At 37.6% G+C, this 20,507-nt stretch overlaps 1 protein-coding gene across 1 annotated transcript in view; it reads right to left on the bottom strand.

The window, feature by feature from the left end:
* Nucleotides 1-16,840, bottom strand: part of IGFBP2 (insulin like growth factor binding protein 2) — a 69,859-nt gene extending 53,019 nt beyond the window's left edge. Inside the window, exon 1 of the mRNA XM_070729790.1 lies at nucleotides 16,386-16,840. Within this exon, the coding sequence (XP_070585891.1) occupies nucleotides 16,386-16,785 (400 nt within the window). The 5' untranslated portion in view covers nucleotides 16,786-16,840. The remainder of the gene's footprint in view (nucleotides 1-16,385) is intronic.
* Between the last annotated feature and the right edge of the window lie 3,667 nt (nucleotides 16,841-20,507).

Genomic DNA, 20,507 nt, shown 5'->3' with positions numbered 1-20,507 from the left:
ATGACTTTAGCAATCAAGTTGTCAAAGTGTGGAACTCACTACTGGACTCCATAGTGTCTACCCCTAACCCCCAACAATTTTTCCTTAGACTATCCACAATTGACCTTTCCAAGAGGTCAGTAAGGGGCGTGCATAAGTGCACTAGATTAGATTAGATTTATTGGATTTATATGCCGCCCCTCTCCGCAAACTCGGGGTGGCTCACAACAAGGTAAAAACAATACATAATAACAAATCCAATACCCACCAATCCAATTACAATTGGGTGCCTTCTGTCCCTTGTCCAATTATCTCTCCTATATCTCATATTTCTTTTCTTCCACTCATATATCTCTATATCTCTTCCTCTATCCTCCATTGATGTATTGTACTTTATTCTTAGATCTTCACTCCTTTGTCTCCCGTGCAATTGCTTTCCTTTAGACAGCTCATCATACAATAGGTATAACACGTAGCTAGAAGTCTTCCTTGACTGGAATAGAGAACTGAACTATTCAAAATGAGCAGAAGAATTGAAGGGTTGAGGTAACCTGTCAAAAATATCCATTCTTGCTCTGAAATTCAAATGAAAATACTTGGTAGCACTATATTCAAGGTTATATTATGTGGAAGAACAAATAAACATAATACTGTTCCTCTATCATCATTTTCTAAACAGAGGAAATTCATGAATGATGCCTTTCAAAACTAAACTATAGGTCTTTCAAAGAAGCACATAGTAATAGGACATTTTAATTATTCTGACATATGTTGGGAGGCCTATTCTGCCAAGTATGGTCCTTCCAGGAAATTCCTGACTTGTCTTGTAATTTTTCTTTTTCAGAGAGTGGAGGAAGGCATAAAAGGATCACCTATCCTTGACCTATGCTGTTCCTCATATCAAACAGAGGGAAAATGAAGATCTAACAAGCTATATGTACACTAGTATTAATATCTGGGAAGATTCTATACCTTTGCAAGTGCCTTGAAAATAATGCAAAAGTTACCAACATTAACATGAATTTGTGAAGGACATATCTTACCAGTCTAACCTTAGGCCTTTTTAAAATGGACAACTTCTTTAATAGATTGGGAGAATGCCAAATATATTACACTTCTTGACTGTAGCAAAGCATTTAACAAAGTACCCCATGACATATTGTTTAGTAAATTATTTAAGCATAGGTTGATAACATAACAAATAGATGAACATCGGGCTTGAAGATCTTACCCAGAGAATGTTTATCTATGAAACTGAAGTGAACTAATATTAAATGGAGTGCTATGAGAATCTGACCTCGATTCTCTACTCTTCAATATTTTATTAATAACTTCGATGAAATAAATAAATGATATAAAATCATAGAATAGCTAAAACTCTAGAAGACAGGCATAAATTTTTAAATGATATCGGTGGGTTACAGAATTGAGTGGAAAGTAAACAGGATAAAAATGTCAACTACAAAATTGTTCACAAAGGAAAGAGAAATCAAATAGTAAGCGTAATAGAGAAATAAATAAATAGAGAAATAAATGGGAATAGTATTTGAATTCATAAGATCTTGGTAAATTATTGAAATGAAACTGAATATATATCAATTATATCAACAGACTATAAACAAAATAAATGTAATTCTAGACTGTCTGCATCCACAGAGGTGTAACTTCTAAATTATGGAAAGAAATTATTCCACTTTATTCAACTTTGGTTAAACCCCAAGTGCAACACTGCATTCAGCTTTGGGCATCATGCTTTAAGAATTATTCAGAGAAACAGGTCCAAAGATAGCTAAGAAATTTGATCAAGAAATTTAAGAATCTGGGTATATTTAGCCTTGAGTTGCAATGTCGCAGTGGTTAGAATGCAATACACTTCTGCTCATCATCTGCTGCCAGCAGTTTGACAGTTTGGGTCTCACTTGCTCAAGATTGACACATCCTTCCATCCTTCCCAAGGTTGGCAAAATGAGGACTCAGACTGTTGGGGGCAATATGCTAATTCTGTAAACTGCTTAAAGAGGGCTATAAAAGCACTGTGAAGAGGTATACAAGTCTAAGTGCTATTGCCTTTGCTTGAGAAAGAAAAGAAAATGGAAGAGGTGATAGAATATGGAGCACCCTTCAAATATGGACAGTCACATGCAAAAAAAGGTTAAGACTTTTTCCCTTTTATCCCATAGTGCAGAATATGGAATAGTATTTCCGCTATAGTTTGTTGTGGTCCTTGGAGCTGGATGCAGAGTCTGACAGCGAGGAGGCTGAGGAGGAACATGGGCCAGGCCTGGAGTCTGGAGAAAGCTCGGTACCAGAGGCAGAGATCCAGCCCGGGCCATCTGGGAGATCTGTGCTGGGTTTCCAGAGGGTGACATGAGTGAGGCAGAGAAACAGGAGGAGCTTGTTTCCAATGTGTGCATGCGCAGAGCTGCCAGAAGGCAAGAAAATTAAGGAGGAAAAGGGCTACTCGGGAGCAAGGCTTGGATATCATTGCCTCTCTCATAGGACATAAAAGGAAAGCACACGCTGTAACTCAGCAGCTGTGTTCTGAATCTGTGTTGTTTGGCCTTGCAAAGCTACCTGTCAATTAGGTCTTTGGTACTGTGTCAAGAGAGATAAAGGTTGATGCCTATCAGAATTCTTCCGAAAGACTGTGGCAGACTTCTGTCAGACTAATTAACATTGTTTGGGACTTATTACAGCTGGGAATGAACATAATTCACAGCAATTGAAATAAAAAGAGGTTTTTGGGGACTCAGTTTGTGCTGTATTATTTATTAGAATCCTAGGTCAGAATATATATTAGAAATGAGGCAAACGCTTTGCACTGCTTAGTCTTTTCCCTTTTAGTGTTGAATCTACAACGGACCACACAATTTATGGACTGTAATTTTAGTATAATTAGACCATATATAATGGACAGAATGGGTTTTATTACAGATTTTATTTGTTATTTATTATTGCATACTATAATTTTTAATTAGATATTTACTGAGCATTTTATTTGTTCTGATTTCTGGTCTAAGACTGTAATAAACTGAATGATTGATTGATATGGAATGATGGCATAAACTTATAAGAAGCCAAATTCCCATTGAATGTTAGGGAAAAAAAATTCTAACAATTAAATGGAAATACAACAGTACTACTCATCACCTGCAGGGGTAGTAGGCCCCTTTTATTCAGATACAACCAGAGGCTGAACAGCTATCTGTCTATGATACTTTATTTTGAATGTTTTATTTTGAATGAGTGCATTGAAAAGACGGTTGTACTTGGTGATGTAATGATGATGCCATTCCTATCTCTATGGCTCTAAAAACAAAGCTGATTAATATGCATTATGAGTTAGAAGCAGACTGGAAGCTAAGTTTTGGTCAATGAAAATTTAATAACTGCCTCCCGACGGTAGCAATGTTCACGAACACATTAACAAAGTAGAACAACTCTGGATAAAATCTGTATTTGAGGATTGGTCTGGCAAATGTTTTGTATGCTCTGGTTAACAGTGGAATATTACTAGTGAAGAAGCTATGCAAGATTAGGTTAACAACTCTTAGTGCCTTTTTGGCAATGTTGTTACAATGGGCTCTGGCACTTAGGTCATTAGATATGAGTACTCCAAGGTCCTTAACAGAGTGAAAGTTGTCATGAAGGACATTTTTGGCTGGCAGTCATCAGCAATTAATTTGTAGAAATGTACACTTAACTTGAAAGCACAATCCACAGAAGGTATTAAATAATGTCTCTCTGTCCCCTCACCACATCTTTTTTCATGAGAAAAAGTCTGATATATGTTAGTTTGGTCTCTGTGTGCTACATATTGTGGTTATATAAGTACAGAGTAGAACTTCTTAAGTCAAATATACAGTATTTTCTATGGTGGCATGAAAATAAGATCTGGAGGGAATCTTTTCTAAACAAAAATTATATTTTCAGTGATGATAACACTATTTAAGATTTCTTTAAGTAATCATATAAAAGGCAATCTTGGTTCAGAAGCAGAATACTGGTAGCTGCAATGACTTCAAACCAGTTGATCTAACATCTGTGGTTATGAAGACCTTTGAAAGGTTAGTGCTATATCCTAGTGAAAACCAAATAAAGAATAAGTTACAGTCTGCTGTTGTATGTTTTTATCCGGTTCAGATTTAGGAGGAAAAAATACCCAACCCTTTGCAGGAAGGGTTTATCAGAAAGTATGTAAATGGTTTATTTTTCCATGCACTATGTCATGGTATTAGCTTTCAAAATGACTATGGGTGATTACAACATGTATATCTAACAAGGGCTGCCTACAATTACTAAAGTACATATGTAGAGATTGGCAAGGTAATTGAAGAAAAAAAAAGCCATCGAAAATATATCAAAGCAGTGTTTCAGAAAGACAGCATACAATTGAAGACTTGTCTGGAAAGATATACATTTCACATAATGTCATAGGTCTATCCTCAAAAAGCCTATTAGCATCATAGATATAGAATTTCACCATTTTAAAATATAATAATTTAAATCCATCCATCCACCCAATTTATTAAACAGTAAATCTTGTGTGTGTGTCTACATATTTCAATACATTCTCACATGAACTGGAAGCAAGTATCTCAAAAACTTCACCAACAGCACGTATCAAAGATGATTAACTGAAGGCAGAAAGAGTAAAACGGGGAAAACGTTAGATTTCTGTAATTTCTGTAATGTTAGATTACTGGGATCGCTCTTGAAGAGTATCCAGAAGCCTCAGCAGATGCAAAATGCAGTTATGTGAGCCCCTAGAACGGCACACATTAGAATAGAATAAAATAGAATAGAATAGTATTCTTTATTGGCCAAGTGTGATTGGATACACAAGGAATTTGTCAGCATACATAAAAGAAAAAGATACATTTGTCAAGAATCATGTAGTACAACACTTAACCATTGTCCTAGGGGTCAAATAAGCAATGAAGAAACAATCAATATTAATAAAAACCATAGGATACAAGCAATTACATCTGCCCTATAACATGCATTGGTTGTCATTGTGCTTTTGGCTCCAATTGAAGATGTTAGTTTGACTATTAAAGCTCTACATGGTATGGGGTCAAGTTATCTTGAGTGACTACCTCTCCCCAATTATATTTGCCTGCCACACCAGATCTGGCAGAGAAGACATGTTGCAGATTCCATTTAATTGGGAATTGCAATGGGTGGGTCCCAGGAAATGGGGCTTCTAAACAGAGGTGCCTACATTATGGAATCCTTTCCCCTTGGGGGCAAGGTTAACTCCATGTATTTCCACATTCCACAAGTCCCTTAAAACCTGCTTATTTCCCAGGCGACTAGGGAGATCCTGCAATAGCTCCCTTACTAGACTCATATCATCCTCTTTGTTCATATGCTTTTTAATAGTGGGGTGTTTTTTTTTAGTTTTAATGATGACTGTTTTTATATATTTATTTTTCTTTTTAATTCACTGCTATACACTGCTGTATGCTAAGAGCCAAGTTCTAGGAGATGGACAGCCATATAAATATGATAAATAAGGAAGGATTTAAGAGTTGTCTGGGATGCATGGTTTTTATAAGGACAATTTGAGGGTGCTAAAATTTAAAGCTGTTTTCCTGTTATGACCAGTTGTCTTTTTGTTTCTAAGTGGCCCTATGCCAAACTTGGAATAGAAAGGCACCAGATGGAGATGAAGATTGGAAAGCTAACTAAATAGAGCAAGGTGTGAGCACATTCTTTGAGGAGGAGAAGGGATGTGGGTGGCCATGTGCTTCATATAGAATGTGAAGATTCCTTGAGTTGTGGAGGCAGGCTACATGGTCCAAGGAAGAAAAGACTCAAGATAGGTTTAGGGATGGGCTTCAGATCCTTTAACAATGGGTTCGCCTCCCCATTGGTTGATGGGCGTGGCCTAGTCATCCACCTGCACCATGGGGGGGGGGGGCTCTTGAGCCTGCCCAGGCTCGAGAGGCTTTCCTTGAGCTTCTAGAGGCCAAAAACAGCTTCCCCTAGGGCCCGGAGGCCCTTCAGAGGCTGGAAACATGCCGATTTCTGGATTTCTGAAACCTCTGGTAGGCCCAATTTTTTGCCCTCCCAGGTCCTCCACGTGGTCCCTTCATTTACTTGGAATGATGAACGGGCCACATGGAGACTTCTGTGGGGGCAGGGTGGCGCAGGAGGGGTGGGGTGGGAGGGGCATCACCAGTCAGGGGTGGCATTTGGAGGTTCAATGAACCCCATGATCCTTGGGTAGAGGATCACCCGAACCGTGCTGAACCCCCAGGAGCCCACCCCTGGACAGTAGTGGGCTGCTGCATGGACGGTCCGGTGCATAGTCCAAGTTGAAGAAATGGAGAAGCTCCTGATGTGTGCACATGCATGCCCACACGAGATTAAGCTTCTGCGCATGTGCTGGAAGTGAAATATCATGTGAGGATGGTCATGCGTGAGAGATTTTGCTGATTTTTGGCGTTTTTTTGCTTCCGCACATGCACAGAATTGTAGAAGTACCCCTTTATTTTCTACGTTCAGCAAAGAGAATTGAAGGCTTCTAAGAGGGAAATCTTTCACATTTCTAGTGTCAAAAAACCCCCTACTATGAACTTCCTAAACTAAGGTTAGCTCATCTGGCAATGAAACAGATGAATTTATGGCAGCAGTGCAGTTTGAGGCTGTTCAGAGGAGGGATGTTAGGGATTTAAAGGAAGACTATCTATTCCAGTGATTGCAAACCTTTTTTTCCTTGAGTACCAAAAGAGCGTGGGCATGCACTATCGTGCATGTGCAAGTGCCCACACCCATAACCTGGGAAGGGCGAAAACAGCTTCCCCCATCCCCTGGAGGCCCTTTGGAGACCGGAAAGGGACTGTTTTCCAACTTCTGGTGGTCCCAGTAGGCTCGTGTTTCACTTTCCCCAGGCCTCGGCCAAATATCAGCTGGCCAGCACACACATGCATGTTGAAGCTGAGCTATGGCAGTGGCTTGCGTGCCAGCAGATATGGCTCTGCATGCCACCCGTGCACCCGTGCCATAGGTTCGCCATCATTAACCTATTCCATTTACACCTCTGAAACTCCAGTTCTTCCCAAATGGTGAAAAACAAGCCAAAACATTAGCTTTGTTTTCCCTTCTGGTGATATTGCCACATCAGTGGATATATTTCTGCAACCTTCCAATAGGACACAAGAGAGAGTTACTGTTTCTCTCGTTAACCCTTTGGTTTAATTTTCAACCAACTGACATAGTAGACTATTTTTAAATCTGGTCTTAAAAAAATAAAATAATATAAGAGACTCTACAGATTATGAGAATTCTTGATGCTTGCTCGACTTATTCAGAGAGTCAGTTAGCTTAGATAACTTGGGCATAAAAATCACTATAACGGTAAATACAATAATAATGCATCAGATAATTGGGGGTCTTCTAGTTCAAACCCCTGCTCAAGCAGAAATCCTAAATCAATTAACATAGGCTGCCCAGTCTTCTCTTAAAAACCTCCAGTGATGAAGCAAGCTGTGGACCACCTAAAATATTAGATGGAGCAAAAGGACAATTCTAACCATAAATATACAGACCATTTATCATCTAAATATAAGCAGTTCCCATAGCAGTTCCAATATATAATATGGCATTTGTAAGGAGTATATTTGCAGGAGTACCATCATGACACATACATTCATTCTTGCACTGGTGCATTTCTAAACTAATATGCATTTTTGAATCATCATCTTTTATCACCTTTTGCTGATTTGTCTGCCATGACTATAACTTAGATGGAGATACGTTGGAACTGCTTTGTTTCATTTAAAATACAATAGTGCATGGAGTCCCTATTTAAAAATAATTGGCTATAGCATCATTTCCCATGTCATTACATTTATTTAATGATAATATTCTAATTCAATAGGAATTCCACTGACTGCACTCACAAAATGCATTTAGTGTTGCACTTTCCATATTATTTATATATTAAACAAAAAGAAGCCCCTCAAAAACTATATTTTCACAATATTATATAACTGGAGTGTATTCAATAGTTAAATGTATTTCATAAATTCATCCAATCAATTCACAAATCCAAGTAATAAAAAATAAAACCTTTCTCCAGACGTAACAGTAGAGATTTAATGTTCAATTCTTTTTAAAGGACGCTGAATTCTGCAATGCTTTTAGATACTTTCTAATGAGAACATCCAGTACCAAACTGAATAATTGTGTTCTTGAAGTACCTTAAAACTCAAATAGATGGGCATATTAAACAGTATTTCGATGTGCATGAAACTAGGTAGGATAATTGGCATAAGAGAAATAAAGAGTACTGTAGCTGGGACTCAGTGAGTGTAGTTCTATCTGTTAAACAGCTATCAGGGACATAAAATTACAAATAAAGAATTGGAAGTATGTTTGGATTAAAAATAAAAAGATGTCAAAATCCCACCTATTATTTAAACACACAGAAGTTTAAAAAAATTGTCCTAAAATATCTGGTCTTTATATGATGATGATCAGATAAGAAGACACTGTATCAGTTTTTATAAAGGGTCATATACTAAATCCAAAATTTATTTATTTATAATTTATTCATAAAATTTATTGGCCACCCCTCTTACCACAGGGTAACTTTGGGCAGAAACGATAGTCACTCTACACAAGCTATTCTAAGATGAAATCACATTTTAATTTTAATATGAAATTGCCAGTTAACTCATACCCAAAGCTTTACTCAAGAGTTTTCCATCTTGCTTCAAAAATCATTCAGCTTTAAAAGAGATGAATAATCTTTTACCATGTCCGAGTCCAAACATGCTTTGTAACATGAATCTGATGGAACAGGGCACTGCAATTACTGGAGTCTACATCAGCAGAAGTTGTAAAATCCTGTGAGTTGAAAGCTAATGTAGCATCAGGCCAAAGGCTAAATTCCAGAGAAGGTCACAACTTTTCTACCACTTCATTCCAGAAGAGTTTGAAGGTTGCAAAGAAAATTTATTTATTTATTTTGTCCAATACACAAAGAGGGTTTAGTGGGTTTATATCTATATACACATAGTAAAATACATGATGAAGATTATAGAGGAGATACTCATAGTAAAATATATCTAAGAAATAATAGAAAAGAAGATATAGTAATAGAACATATCAATGAAAGAATAGAAGAAGATATATAGGAATAGAAGAAAGGTATAGGAGATGTATTCTACCTTGATTTCCAAGAAGAAGAACAAACCTATTTTCTTTCCTTAGCATTCTATAATTGTTTTCTCTTGAAATGAATTATCGATTCAGACTTCTGACTCTTATATTATTCCTACTCAGAACATAAATTCATTCTTGTCTGATTGTGACCAAAAGGAAAGAGTGAGCAAGTGATCACTTTAGCCACACTTTCTAAGCTGTATAACTCATGTCACCTTAGACGTATAATTCTGTTTTAAGTATTCAAATGCTTTTCAGTTTTCAATATGTATCGTCCATTAAAAAAAGAGAAATACACAACTCATAATTTCTAAATAAAATTACAAATTTGATGAGTATTATTAATTCAGTACAGTGTTCCCTCGATTTTCGCGGGTTTGAACTTCGCAAATAGCCTATACCACAGTTTTTCAAAAAATATTAATTAAAAAATACTTCACGGTTTTTTCCCTATACCACGGTTTTTTCCACCCGATGACATCATATGTCCATCACCAAACTAATTATTTTTGCAAATAAATAACAAAAAAATAATTATTGTTAATAAATAATTATGTTTATAAATATCAGGATCACTAAGTGTCTTATTCAATGGTGAGTACCAGTAATAATGGTGAGTAAATGGTTGTTAGGGGAATGGGAACTGGTAATTTAGGGGTTTAAAGTGTTAAGGGAAGGCTTGTGATACTGTCCATAGCCAAAAATGGTGTATTTACTTCCGCATCTCTACTTTGCGGAAATTTGACTTTCGCGGGGGGTCTCGGAACGCATCCCCAGCGGAAATCGGGGGAACACTGTAGATCTAAATTATTAAAGTTATTATTTTGTTCTTTAAAAGAAATAGCCATTCCACTCCCCCTCTCTTTGATCATATGATCACATTTAGTCACAATCTTCAATGAAATCTAGGTAACCTGAGAGGGGGAAGTAAAATGGGCTGTGTGATAAGACCAATTTCTATAACAGATGAGCCAATAATCCACTTGGAAAAGTCTTATTTCAGATTATTAGGCAAAGGTTTTTTTTAAACCGAAATGGCAAAAATAAAGTCATGAAACAAACTTTTATAGAATCACTAACACTATGGAGAATAAAGCCAATGTCCCAGAACACTTTGCAAACATCAGATTTCTTATAGCATGTGATCATGTAGATTCCTTCTGTCAGATATCCAAAGCACACCAAGTTGGCAATGAACTGAAGTATAGTAGGCACTCTATTAGGTTAACAAAATAAGACTAAGAAAATAAAAATGGGAAAAACAAAGTAAAAATACCAGAGTAGTATGCAGAAGAAACTTTCCCCAGAGAAGAGATTTAGGTTTACTCTATGTCATTTCTTTTTCAAATGCTAAGTAATTTCACCAAATATGTTTATGAAAATGCTGACAATCAAAAGTATCTTGGTTGTCCAATGCATGCTTAAGGGGTTTCAAGCTCAGTGAACCTTAGTGCCCATGTACACAATTGTAGCAGTTTCTTTACCATGAACTTTACAAGAGTTACTTGTATACTTTTATCAAAATATCTTAGAAATAGGAATGGGAATATTTTCATATCAATAGGAAGAAAGCTGCAATTCTTTGTAAAATGGGGTCAACTTTAAAGTTATCTTACTGGAGAAAAATTGGAATAAAATTCACGAAGTCACTTCAGACAGGATTTGGAAGAATACACTGAGACCAGCTGGTGGTGTTTGACTATAGACATGGGTAGAGGCAGTAAATAGAATGTCATCTTTGTTGACTTATTAGAAGTGAAGCAAGAACTCCAATTAAATACCAGTTAGGTATTGTTGAAGTTAGTCTAGATTTAATTAAGTACCTTTATGAAACAAGATGAATTGTTCAGAATTTTTATAAAATTTAACCCCAAGGGTCATAATTATACTTGAACCCTTATTTTGATTCCCACAAGTATTCTACTATTCAGGAGAACACTCACAGCTTGTTTTACAAACTGAAATTACATCTATTCTTGCCACATATTGTTTGCATTTCTTCCTACGTGAAGCCTGACTGGACTTCACAGGCTTTTAGTGGAAGATTAAACAACACCGAAGCCCCTAGCAGAAGCATATTCATTCTTATTCCTTATTTGACTCCTACAACCTTCCTGACTCTCATCAGGAACAAAATCCACTATCTCCCCTCCTTATTTTAGGAATTGTATTCCAGTCCTCAATTAAAAAAAAGCTCGGCCCCCCCTGACTTTCTCTATACAGCACAAATAATCAAGAATCCATGGAATAATCATGATGGCATGTAAGATCTGCACTAAATATAAACTAAGAAAATACTGGAAGAAAAAGTAAAGGGTCTAGAGGCAATTATAGCCACTCTGAAATTCAATCTAAAAATGGGAAACTCCAATCCAAGTAGTAAGTTTATATATGTACTCTTTAATATCTTCATTAACTTTTTGGATGAGGGAATAGAAGGGGAACTCATCAAATTTGCAGAGAACACTAAACCGGCAGGAATAGCTAACAGTCCAAAATATAGGCTCAAGATCCAGATAGATCTTCACAGACTTGAACACTCTGCCCTATCTAACAAAATGAAATTCAGAGTAGAAAAAGGTAAGGTTTTACACTTAGGCAAGAAAAACCAAATGTACAGGTACAGATTAGGTGAAACCTGGCTCAATAGCAGTAACTGTGATAGGGACTTTGGAGTCTTTAAATATGAGCCAGCAGGCTGCAGTAGAAGCCCTAAAATCCTAGATTGCATTAACAGAGGGACAGAATTAAGATCATCTGAAGTTTTAGTACTGCTTTATCATTCTAAGACCACACTTAGAATGCTGCATCCAGTTTTGGTCACCTCATTATAAAAAAAGAAGAAGTTGAGACTTGGAAAACAGCATAGAGAAGAGCAACAAAGGTTGCAGGAATTGCATTTGTCTAGTCTAGTGAAAAGAGGGACTATGGGGCACATGATGATGAGTGTTCCAATATTTGAGTGGCTGCCACAAAGAAGAGAGTGTGTTAGTGTATTTTCCAAAGCACCAGAAGACAAGACAAGAAGCAATGGATAGAAGCTAATCAAGAAGACAAGCAACACAGAACTAAGGAGACATTTTGTAACAGTGAAAACAATTAACCAATGGAATGGTTTGCCTTCAAAAGCTGTGGATACTCCATCAGTAGAGGCTTTTAAGAAGATATGGGAAGCCTCTTGTCTGTGATGGTGAACCTTTTTTTCCCTTGGGTGCTGAAAGAAGCACTGGGAAGGGCAAACCCCCCCAACGGGTATTTTTCAGGTGCCCAAAGGAGCCTGGGAAGGGTGAAAATGCCCCCAATGCCCCCTGGAGGCCCCCCAGAAACGGGAAACACCCTCCTAGAGTTTCCATGTGAGCAGAAAATCAGCTGGCTGGTGCTTGCATGCATGTTGGAGATGAGTTAGGGCAACGGCTCATGTGCCGACAGATATGGCTCTGTCTTCCATCCATGGCACACGTGCCATAGGTTCGCCATCATGGGTATAGGGTTTCCTGCTTAAGCAAGAAGTTAGACTAGAAGACCTCCAAGGTCTCTTCTAACTTTGTTGTATTATTCTGAATATACCTAAAGTTTAAAATCAGCACTTGGATTCTGGCAGATGAGGGAGCTCTTGTCAAAAACTATTTTCAATTCATATTATATTAAATTTGATTTAACTTCTCCCTAGTTTGAAAGAAGGAGCTTAAAGCGTCCTACATTAAACTCAAACTCAGCAAAAGTGGTTTCTTCTCATTCTTCTGCTCCATTTATAATGGGCAAACTCTCATTACCCGTTCATCTTTTGCAAGAGTCATTTTGAAATGTGTCATGAACAAAGATGGTTTCTGTTGAGAAATTCCTCTTTATTCAATAAATATTGTTTTTAATAATCCTTTTATCTATTAAATCTATTTCCTCAGGAAAAAAATTAAGCAAGCTGCACTTTTCTCTAAATGTTTGTACAGTATTTTTAAGCAATGTTTACTATTAAAGTTATGTTGTGTTTATTCTTCAGTCGTCTCTTAACACAATAGAAAGAGGAACAGGAAGCATGCAAACTTATGTCATAAAAATTAAGTGCTTCCAGTAATTACTAATATAAAAGTATTTTTTTTGAAAAAAATCCTATCAAACTATGTTGATGAAATAAAGTTTGGCATAAAACACTGATTGTAGAAGAATGTTTTCATTCAACTATATTTGAAATCCCTTTTAATATACCTTCTGAAGCTCATGGTTTTTTGAAGTCCCCTAATTAGTACAAGACTGATGTTTCACTACATCCTTTATAAGGAAAGAGACTACATTTAAGTCCCACTAAACTTAAAAGAAATTCCTTTTGACTAATCATTTAGACATGTTAGGAACATATTGCATGTTGCATAGATGCATAGAGTACATTTATAAGTCTAATTTAGAAGAATTAGAGAATTACATAGAATAAGTATTTTGTGAAAGAAATGCTATATATACCATTAGGGTTGAATGGCTTCAGGATAGTTTCTTCTAATCCTAACTGAGATATAGACTAACATTCTTCTTTCTTTACCCCAGGCAGAGTAACTTTTAATTTCACTATAATTAACTGTTTGAGCTGAAAGGCTTTAAGCTAAGACAGTCAAGATAAGCTTTTAAATGGTAAATTGCAGTACCCTCTGGTCACAATGAATTTTGGAGATCACAAGCAATTAAATATGTACATTGTGTTCTAAGACAATTCACAAGGCAATTGAATTTGACATGGATATATCATTTTACAGTGTTTTTTTAAATACTATATTAAAATGTCCTTTAGTATCACTGGATATAAGATTCAGCACATCTACTTAATGCTGATACATATATTGTTTTTGGCATCAATATATTCATACTAAAAACACTAAAGTAATTATAATCAAATTACTTTTAATAAATTTAAAATAAAGTTTGAAATTCAGGGATCTGGAATCAGAATTCTGGGATTGGGGATCGGGGTTTCCAATATTACCAGAAAGGTTGCTTTATACTTTAATGCTCTTTACCATTAAAAGCATTACAAAAGAAAAGAACACTTTGATAGTATTGGAAACCAGTTCAGAATTCTGGTCCTTGAATGCCGAAGTTTCTTGAGAATAGTTTTTTTAAAAGTGGCACAATAAACCAACATCTCAAAAAATGTTTTGTAGCATTTGTGCTATGCATTGCAACATTTTACAAAGGATGTCTCTGAAACAGAATCTTGTGTTTTCCAGCCAAGTATGATATAGTTGAGAATTCTATTTCATTCTACATCTACACATACAAGCTGTATTCACAAAGTAGACCTCAGAGCAGAAAAATACTACATAGAGCCACGAAAACCATATTATATTTTAAACAAGTGAAAGTATCAGTAACTGATAAAATAACTATGTCCACCTGTTTCTCTGCATTCTTGGATTAGAACTCCAATTTCCATTCTATCATCAATCCAACTTCCTAATATCACATGTCTTACTTTTTCCTAATATCATGTGTCTTACTTTCTTTCCTTATGATCTCAAAGCAAAACATGTCTCTTCAAATCCTTATTATTTTTGTTTGGTTCCTACTATTCAATTATTTCCATTTGTACACGCAACAATGCATCTAAATTCTCAATTTACTCCAGGACTTTTTAAAAATCAAATTCTCCATGGATGCTGGTATCAATTATAATCCTCTCATTAATTTCCCGTGCTTCGTTCCTTAGAATTTCTTCTTCAATTCTTTCATGCTGTTCTCCTATGCATTTTAGATTAATTTTCCAAACTGCTTTTATCTCAGTCAATAACCCCACATTCACATTCTCGATCCCATCACCATTCTTTGCTCCCAGACTTCTATCCACAGAGGTTTTTTCTATACACACTTCTAAATTCCTAACATGGTGCTTCTCACTTAAGCCATCTTGCTTCTTGAGCCATTTGCAGTCTCTGGTACTTAAAGAATTACTGTATCATGTTATGCATATTTCCACAAAAACTCTGATACACTTCTCAAGCACCCACCAAACCATTCTACAGTATGGTCAATTTTGTCTGGACCCTCCAGCAACTGAAATCCACACACACTCTAACACACTTCTAAAGGTCCCATTAAACCCACCTATCTTCCGCCCAACACCTGTAATTTATTTTCTCTATCAGGAAAGACACAACAATGCAAAATCCAACACATCACCAGGATTCTTCAGATAGGCACCCAAGGAATACACTTCAACTGACCTGCAAATATTAAGGGAAAACCTTAGTTTATTTATTTGTTAATTTAATTTATATGCCGCCCAACTCCAGAAGGACTCTGGGCAGCTTACAAGAATAAGCATTGCATTGCAACAACAAAAAATGTTGCAACCGGGAGCTCCAGACTGCAGGAAATGCGACTTTAGTAATTGAGTAGTTTATTATTATTATTATGTCAATACATCATAGCAAACAAGATCACTATATTATTATTATTATTATTATTATTATTATTATTATTATTATTATTATTATTATTAACTTGTTGCTTGTATCCTAAGATTTTTATTAATATTGTTTCTTCATTGCTTATTTGACCCCTATGACAATCATTAAGTGTTGTACCACATGATTCTTGACAAATGTATCTTTTTCTTTTATGTACGCTGAGAGCATATGCACAAAGACAAATTCCTTGTGCGTCCAATCACACTTGGACAATAAAATTCTATTCTATTCTATTCTATTAATAAGTGCACCAGTGTGCCTTCTGTCCCCTGTCCTAATGTTTCTTTTTCAATTTTTTTTTACTAGTATCATGTAATATATTATTATATCTTTACATACCCCCAACATGTACTTGACAAAACAAACAAACAAATTGCAGTATTAAATATAGGCAGGCAGTCACCTTGCTTTTCCTAACATCAAGCCCAAATTTGGGGGGATTCTCCCATACAGTCAGTTTCGGAATTTAACTATCTCCAGAGGAGATGCCTTTAAACTTCTCAACCACAATCTTAAAGCGGCTACAGTGAGATTAGTCAGTCCTAACATTTGATGAAATACACTATCATTATTTAGTCGATTTTGGGGAACAGTTAAAAGAGTTTGGAAACCCTCCATCCTTCCCGGTTTTGGGGAAAAAACACTCTGCACCTACTCAGAAGGCAAGTCCTGGGGCTGAAACAGGACCAGAAGGCTCGGTCATTCTTAGCCAAAAGTCCCTTGCTCGCTTTCCCGGATACTCGCCTCAGTCCACCCCGCGGAGACCCCTCCACTCACCCGCCCTGGGATGCTCGACGGTGGTGGCGTCGTACAGAGGAGGGTCGCTCCACCGGGTGCAAGTGCCCTGTCCCTGCACCAGCGCCTGAAGGGGAAACTCAGCGCCGGGACTCGGGTAGCAGCGGAACCCGGAGACACAACGCGGCGTGTACACCCCGCAGGGCTCCCCTTCGAAGCGGGCACAAACCGGGCAGCAGCCACAGCCGGGCTCTCGCACCAGCTCCGGGCAGACGGTGGTCTCCAATCCGGCAGGATGGCAGGAGGCGAGGCGGTCGGTGGTGCAGGGCGGGCAACGGAACAGCACCTCGGGCAGCGCCCGTCCGGGTGGCGGCAAAGACGCCCACCAGCCCAGCCCGAGCCATAAGGAAGAGGCGACGACTAGCTGAGGCAGCTGCACCATCCTGGCGGCGGCAAACCGCTTGACTGAATCACCGGCTGGGCAGGTGCTGCCGCCTGAGCGAGAGACTGGAGGGTGGACCCGGCGCCGCTGGGTCCTAGAGGCAGGCGGAACGGGTGACGCTCCACCCTCAGCCGGCTTCCTCGCGGCCCGCCCCCGCCCCTCGCTGATGGAGGAAGGGGGTCGTTTTGCCGCCCGGGCCAAAGTTCAGGGGCGCTTTCCCTCGCCGCCATCAATTCCACAAAGCGGGGCAACTATTCGTGTAGCAGACGCCGGTTCCCCCTCCCCCCGAAGTCTCTTCAGGATGGTAGGCTCGCCTGAATATCCCACGTAGGGATGTTTGTTTGTTTGTTTGTTTGTTTATTTGTTTGTTTGACTTCTATGCCGCCCAATTCGGAAGAACTCAGGGCGGCTTACAATAATAATATAAATACAATATAAATAGATACAAGGCAATAAAAAAGAAGTCAAATATTATATCTAACACTAAAACCCCTTCATAATAATAAAAAAACATTTGTTATAAAAAGACAGTTGCAATCATATGCATGCACACCATTCTTGGGCGAAAATAAAAAAATTCGACCAGAGAAACTGGAGGAGAAATTGGAAAGTACTGGTCCTTTATATCTATACTGCTCAAAAAAAAATAAAGTGAACACTCAAAGAACACATCCTATATCTGAATGAATGAAATATTCTCATTGAATACTTTGTTCTGTACAAAGTTGAATGTGCACAACAGCATGTGAAATTGATTTTCAATCAGTGTTGCTTCCTAAGTGGTCAGTTTGATTTCACAGAAGTTTGATTTACTTGGAGTTATATTGTGTTGTTTAAGTGTTCCCTTTATTGTTTTCAGCAGTGTATTTCATCAAGCTATTGCCATCTGTTGGGCATTCAGGCTGGGATTGACCTGATCCCAAACATCATCATCATCATCATCATCATATTCATTCATCATTCATTCATTCATTCATTCATTCATTCAGTCATTCATTCATTCATTCATTCATTCATTCATTCATTCATTCATTCATTCAATTTGTATGTAGCCCAATCCCGAAGGACTCAGGGCGGCTTACAACAATAAAAATAATATAAAATGTTTATTCAATGTTTTGTTATGTGTTATGTGTCACATTTGTTTCTCTTTCCTTTTTTTTCTTTTTAACTTTATATAATCAACAAAAACCATTTAAAAAATGTAAAATCAATGTAAACAATTTAAACCACAACAATAGCAATAATATAAAAAGCATCCAAAATCTCATTAATGCAGTCACACATACATCCCAAATCATATCTTATTGAGGCCTGAGTTAAAAGGTGTCAATTGCCCGTCTCCTGTTACTCTGAAGTTTGGATTTCATTGTACTGTGCTTCTGTATTCCATTTTCCACAAAATTTAAGTCATCTACCTTCAAAGCATCCCTATGAAAAGAAAGTGGCTGAAATCTACTCATAAACCAAGTTATCAAATAAATGTGCAAATAAATATTTAACTGGGGAACTAAAAGAAGGGCTTCTAGCTTTCTTTCTTTTTTGGTTTTGTGTTGCATAATAATTTTTGTTATGGTGATTTACGTGGGTTGTTTGGTTTTATACTTAGGACTTTTTTTTTTAGAAGAAATACATTTTTAGAAGCTTTAATTGTCACCACCACCACCGTGTCTTCATTTAAATTGGACTTTTCCATTGATTGATTGATTGATTGATTGATTGATTTAGAAATAATTGCTGCCAACCTGCCTTCCATTGAGGACCTGTATACTGCACAAGTCAAAAAGAGGGCTGTGAAAATATTTACTGACCCCTTGCATCCTGGACATAAACTATTTCAACTCCTACCCTCAAAACGACACTGCAGAGCACTGCACACCAAGACAACGAGAAATAAGAACATGTTTTTTTCCTGAATGCCATCACTCTGCTAAACAAATAATTCCCTCAACACTGTCAAGCTATTTACTAAGTCTGCACTACTATTACTACTAGTTTTTCGCATCATTCCTATCACCCATTACCTCCTACTTATGACTGTGTGACTGTAACTTGTTTCTCGTATCCTTAAGATTTTTATTAATATTGCTTCCCCATTGCTTATTTGACCCCCTCATTAAGTGTTGTCCCACATGATTCTCGACAAATGTATCTTTTCTTTTATGTACACTGAGAGCATATGCACCAAGACAAATTCCTTGTGTGTCCAATCACACTTGGCCAATAAAGAATAAGTAATTCTATGTTATTCTACTTAGTTCAATTTGTATGCGCCAACTCCCTAAGGACTCTAAAATACTTAAGAAATACTGCCATCAAGAGGTAATTTATGAGTAGTGATGGGTGAACTGAACCTGAACAATTCGGGTCTATACCGAATTTTGTGGTGTTCGGTATGCTGAACACATACCCGAATTTTTTTCAAACTTCGGGCAAAGTTTGGGGTCGTGTTCGGCGTTCGAAGCTTTGACGTCACTGGCAGGTTGCTAAGGACGCCAAGGTGATCACTTCCTGGATTCCATGGAATGTTTATTTTTACCTGAAAGGACCACCCTTTGCTTGCAGCGCTGCTGCGGTGTCCTTTTTCATAAAAATAACAATGTTTATTTTTACGTGAAGACCTCCCTTTGAAGGAGCTGGGGAATCCCTCCCACGAAGAGATTCCGGGGGCGGAGTTTTGATGGTACCAGCAGGTTGCTAAGGATGCCAAGGTGATCACTTCCTGGATTCCATGGAATCCAGGAAGTGATCACCTTGGCGTCCTTAGCAACCTGCCGGTGACGTCAAAGCTCCGCCCATGGAATCTCTTCGTGGGAGGGATTCCCCGTTCAAGTTTGGGTTCAGCCGAATTTTGCGTAAAGTTCGTCCGAACTTGCTGAACCCGAACACCGTTGGGTTCGCCCATCACTATTTATGAGATTATAGAATGTGAAATCCTAAACCCCTTTGGAGACCTTGGCCACAGTTAGCTGATGGAAACGAGCATAAACACAATAGTGGTTGCCCCTACATAGTAGATATGTTTAATCAGTGGCTTGAACCAGAAAACTGTAGGTCTCTTATGGTTACGTCCCCCACAACAGCATGTGGGACACTTGAGGTGGCTGAATCAAACAGTTCCCGCACAGTCTCTCATATTCTTTTAAAAGAACAGACCTCCAGCAGAGCTGGGTGGTAGTTTCAAGTTCTTTCATAAGTTGATATATAAATTAATTGATAATGGCAGTATGTCTACGCAGATTACACTGGCACAGGAAGAAGTACATGACTTCAGGGAAGGGGGAAAAAGATTCCTGTTTCCTTTATGTATATTTTATTTAATTATTTTATGCTGTCCATCTCCCCAATGAGATAATTCAGGGCTGCTTGCAGATTATAAACTTATAAAGATTACATTTATGGCCCGTGAGTCCTTTACGTTAATTCTAAATATTTGAAAGTGTTGGATTTTTTGCAACTGTTTAAATATTTAAAAGCTCCTCCATCAATGGAGAAACATCTCCACATCATCCATATCCCACCCTGACAGGTTTTTATTTTATTTTTTAAGGAATGGAAAGCTTTTTTCTGCTCATAAAAGCAACACATTAGCCATTATTTCACACCCAGTCTCTTGATAATTCAGCCATTCATCATGGGTCACACCCAATCATCTTTAAGAAATACCACCAGCAGAATGGAAGACTAACTAAATGTGCAACTTATGAATTACCTTCTGGAAA

This window comes from Erythrolamprus reginae, chromosome 1, assembly GCF_031021105.1.
Source record: "Erythrolamprus reginae isolate rEryReg1 chromosome 1, rEryReg1.hap1, whole genome shotgun sequence".
Lineage (NCBI taxonomy): Eukaryota > Metazoa > Chordata > Lepidosauria > Squamata > Dipsadidae > Erythrolamprus > Erythrolamprus reginae.
The sequence above is the reverse complement of the archived record's forward strand: the minus strand, read 5'-3'. Positions and strand labels throughout refer to the sequence as shown.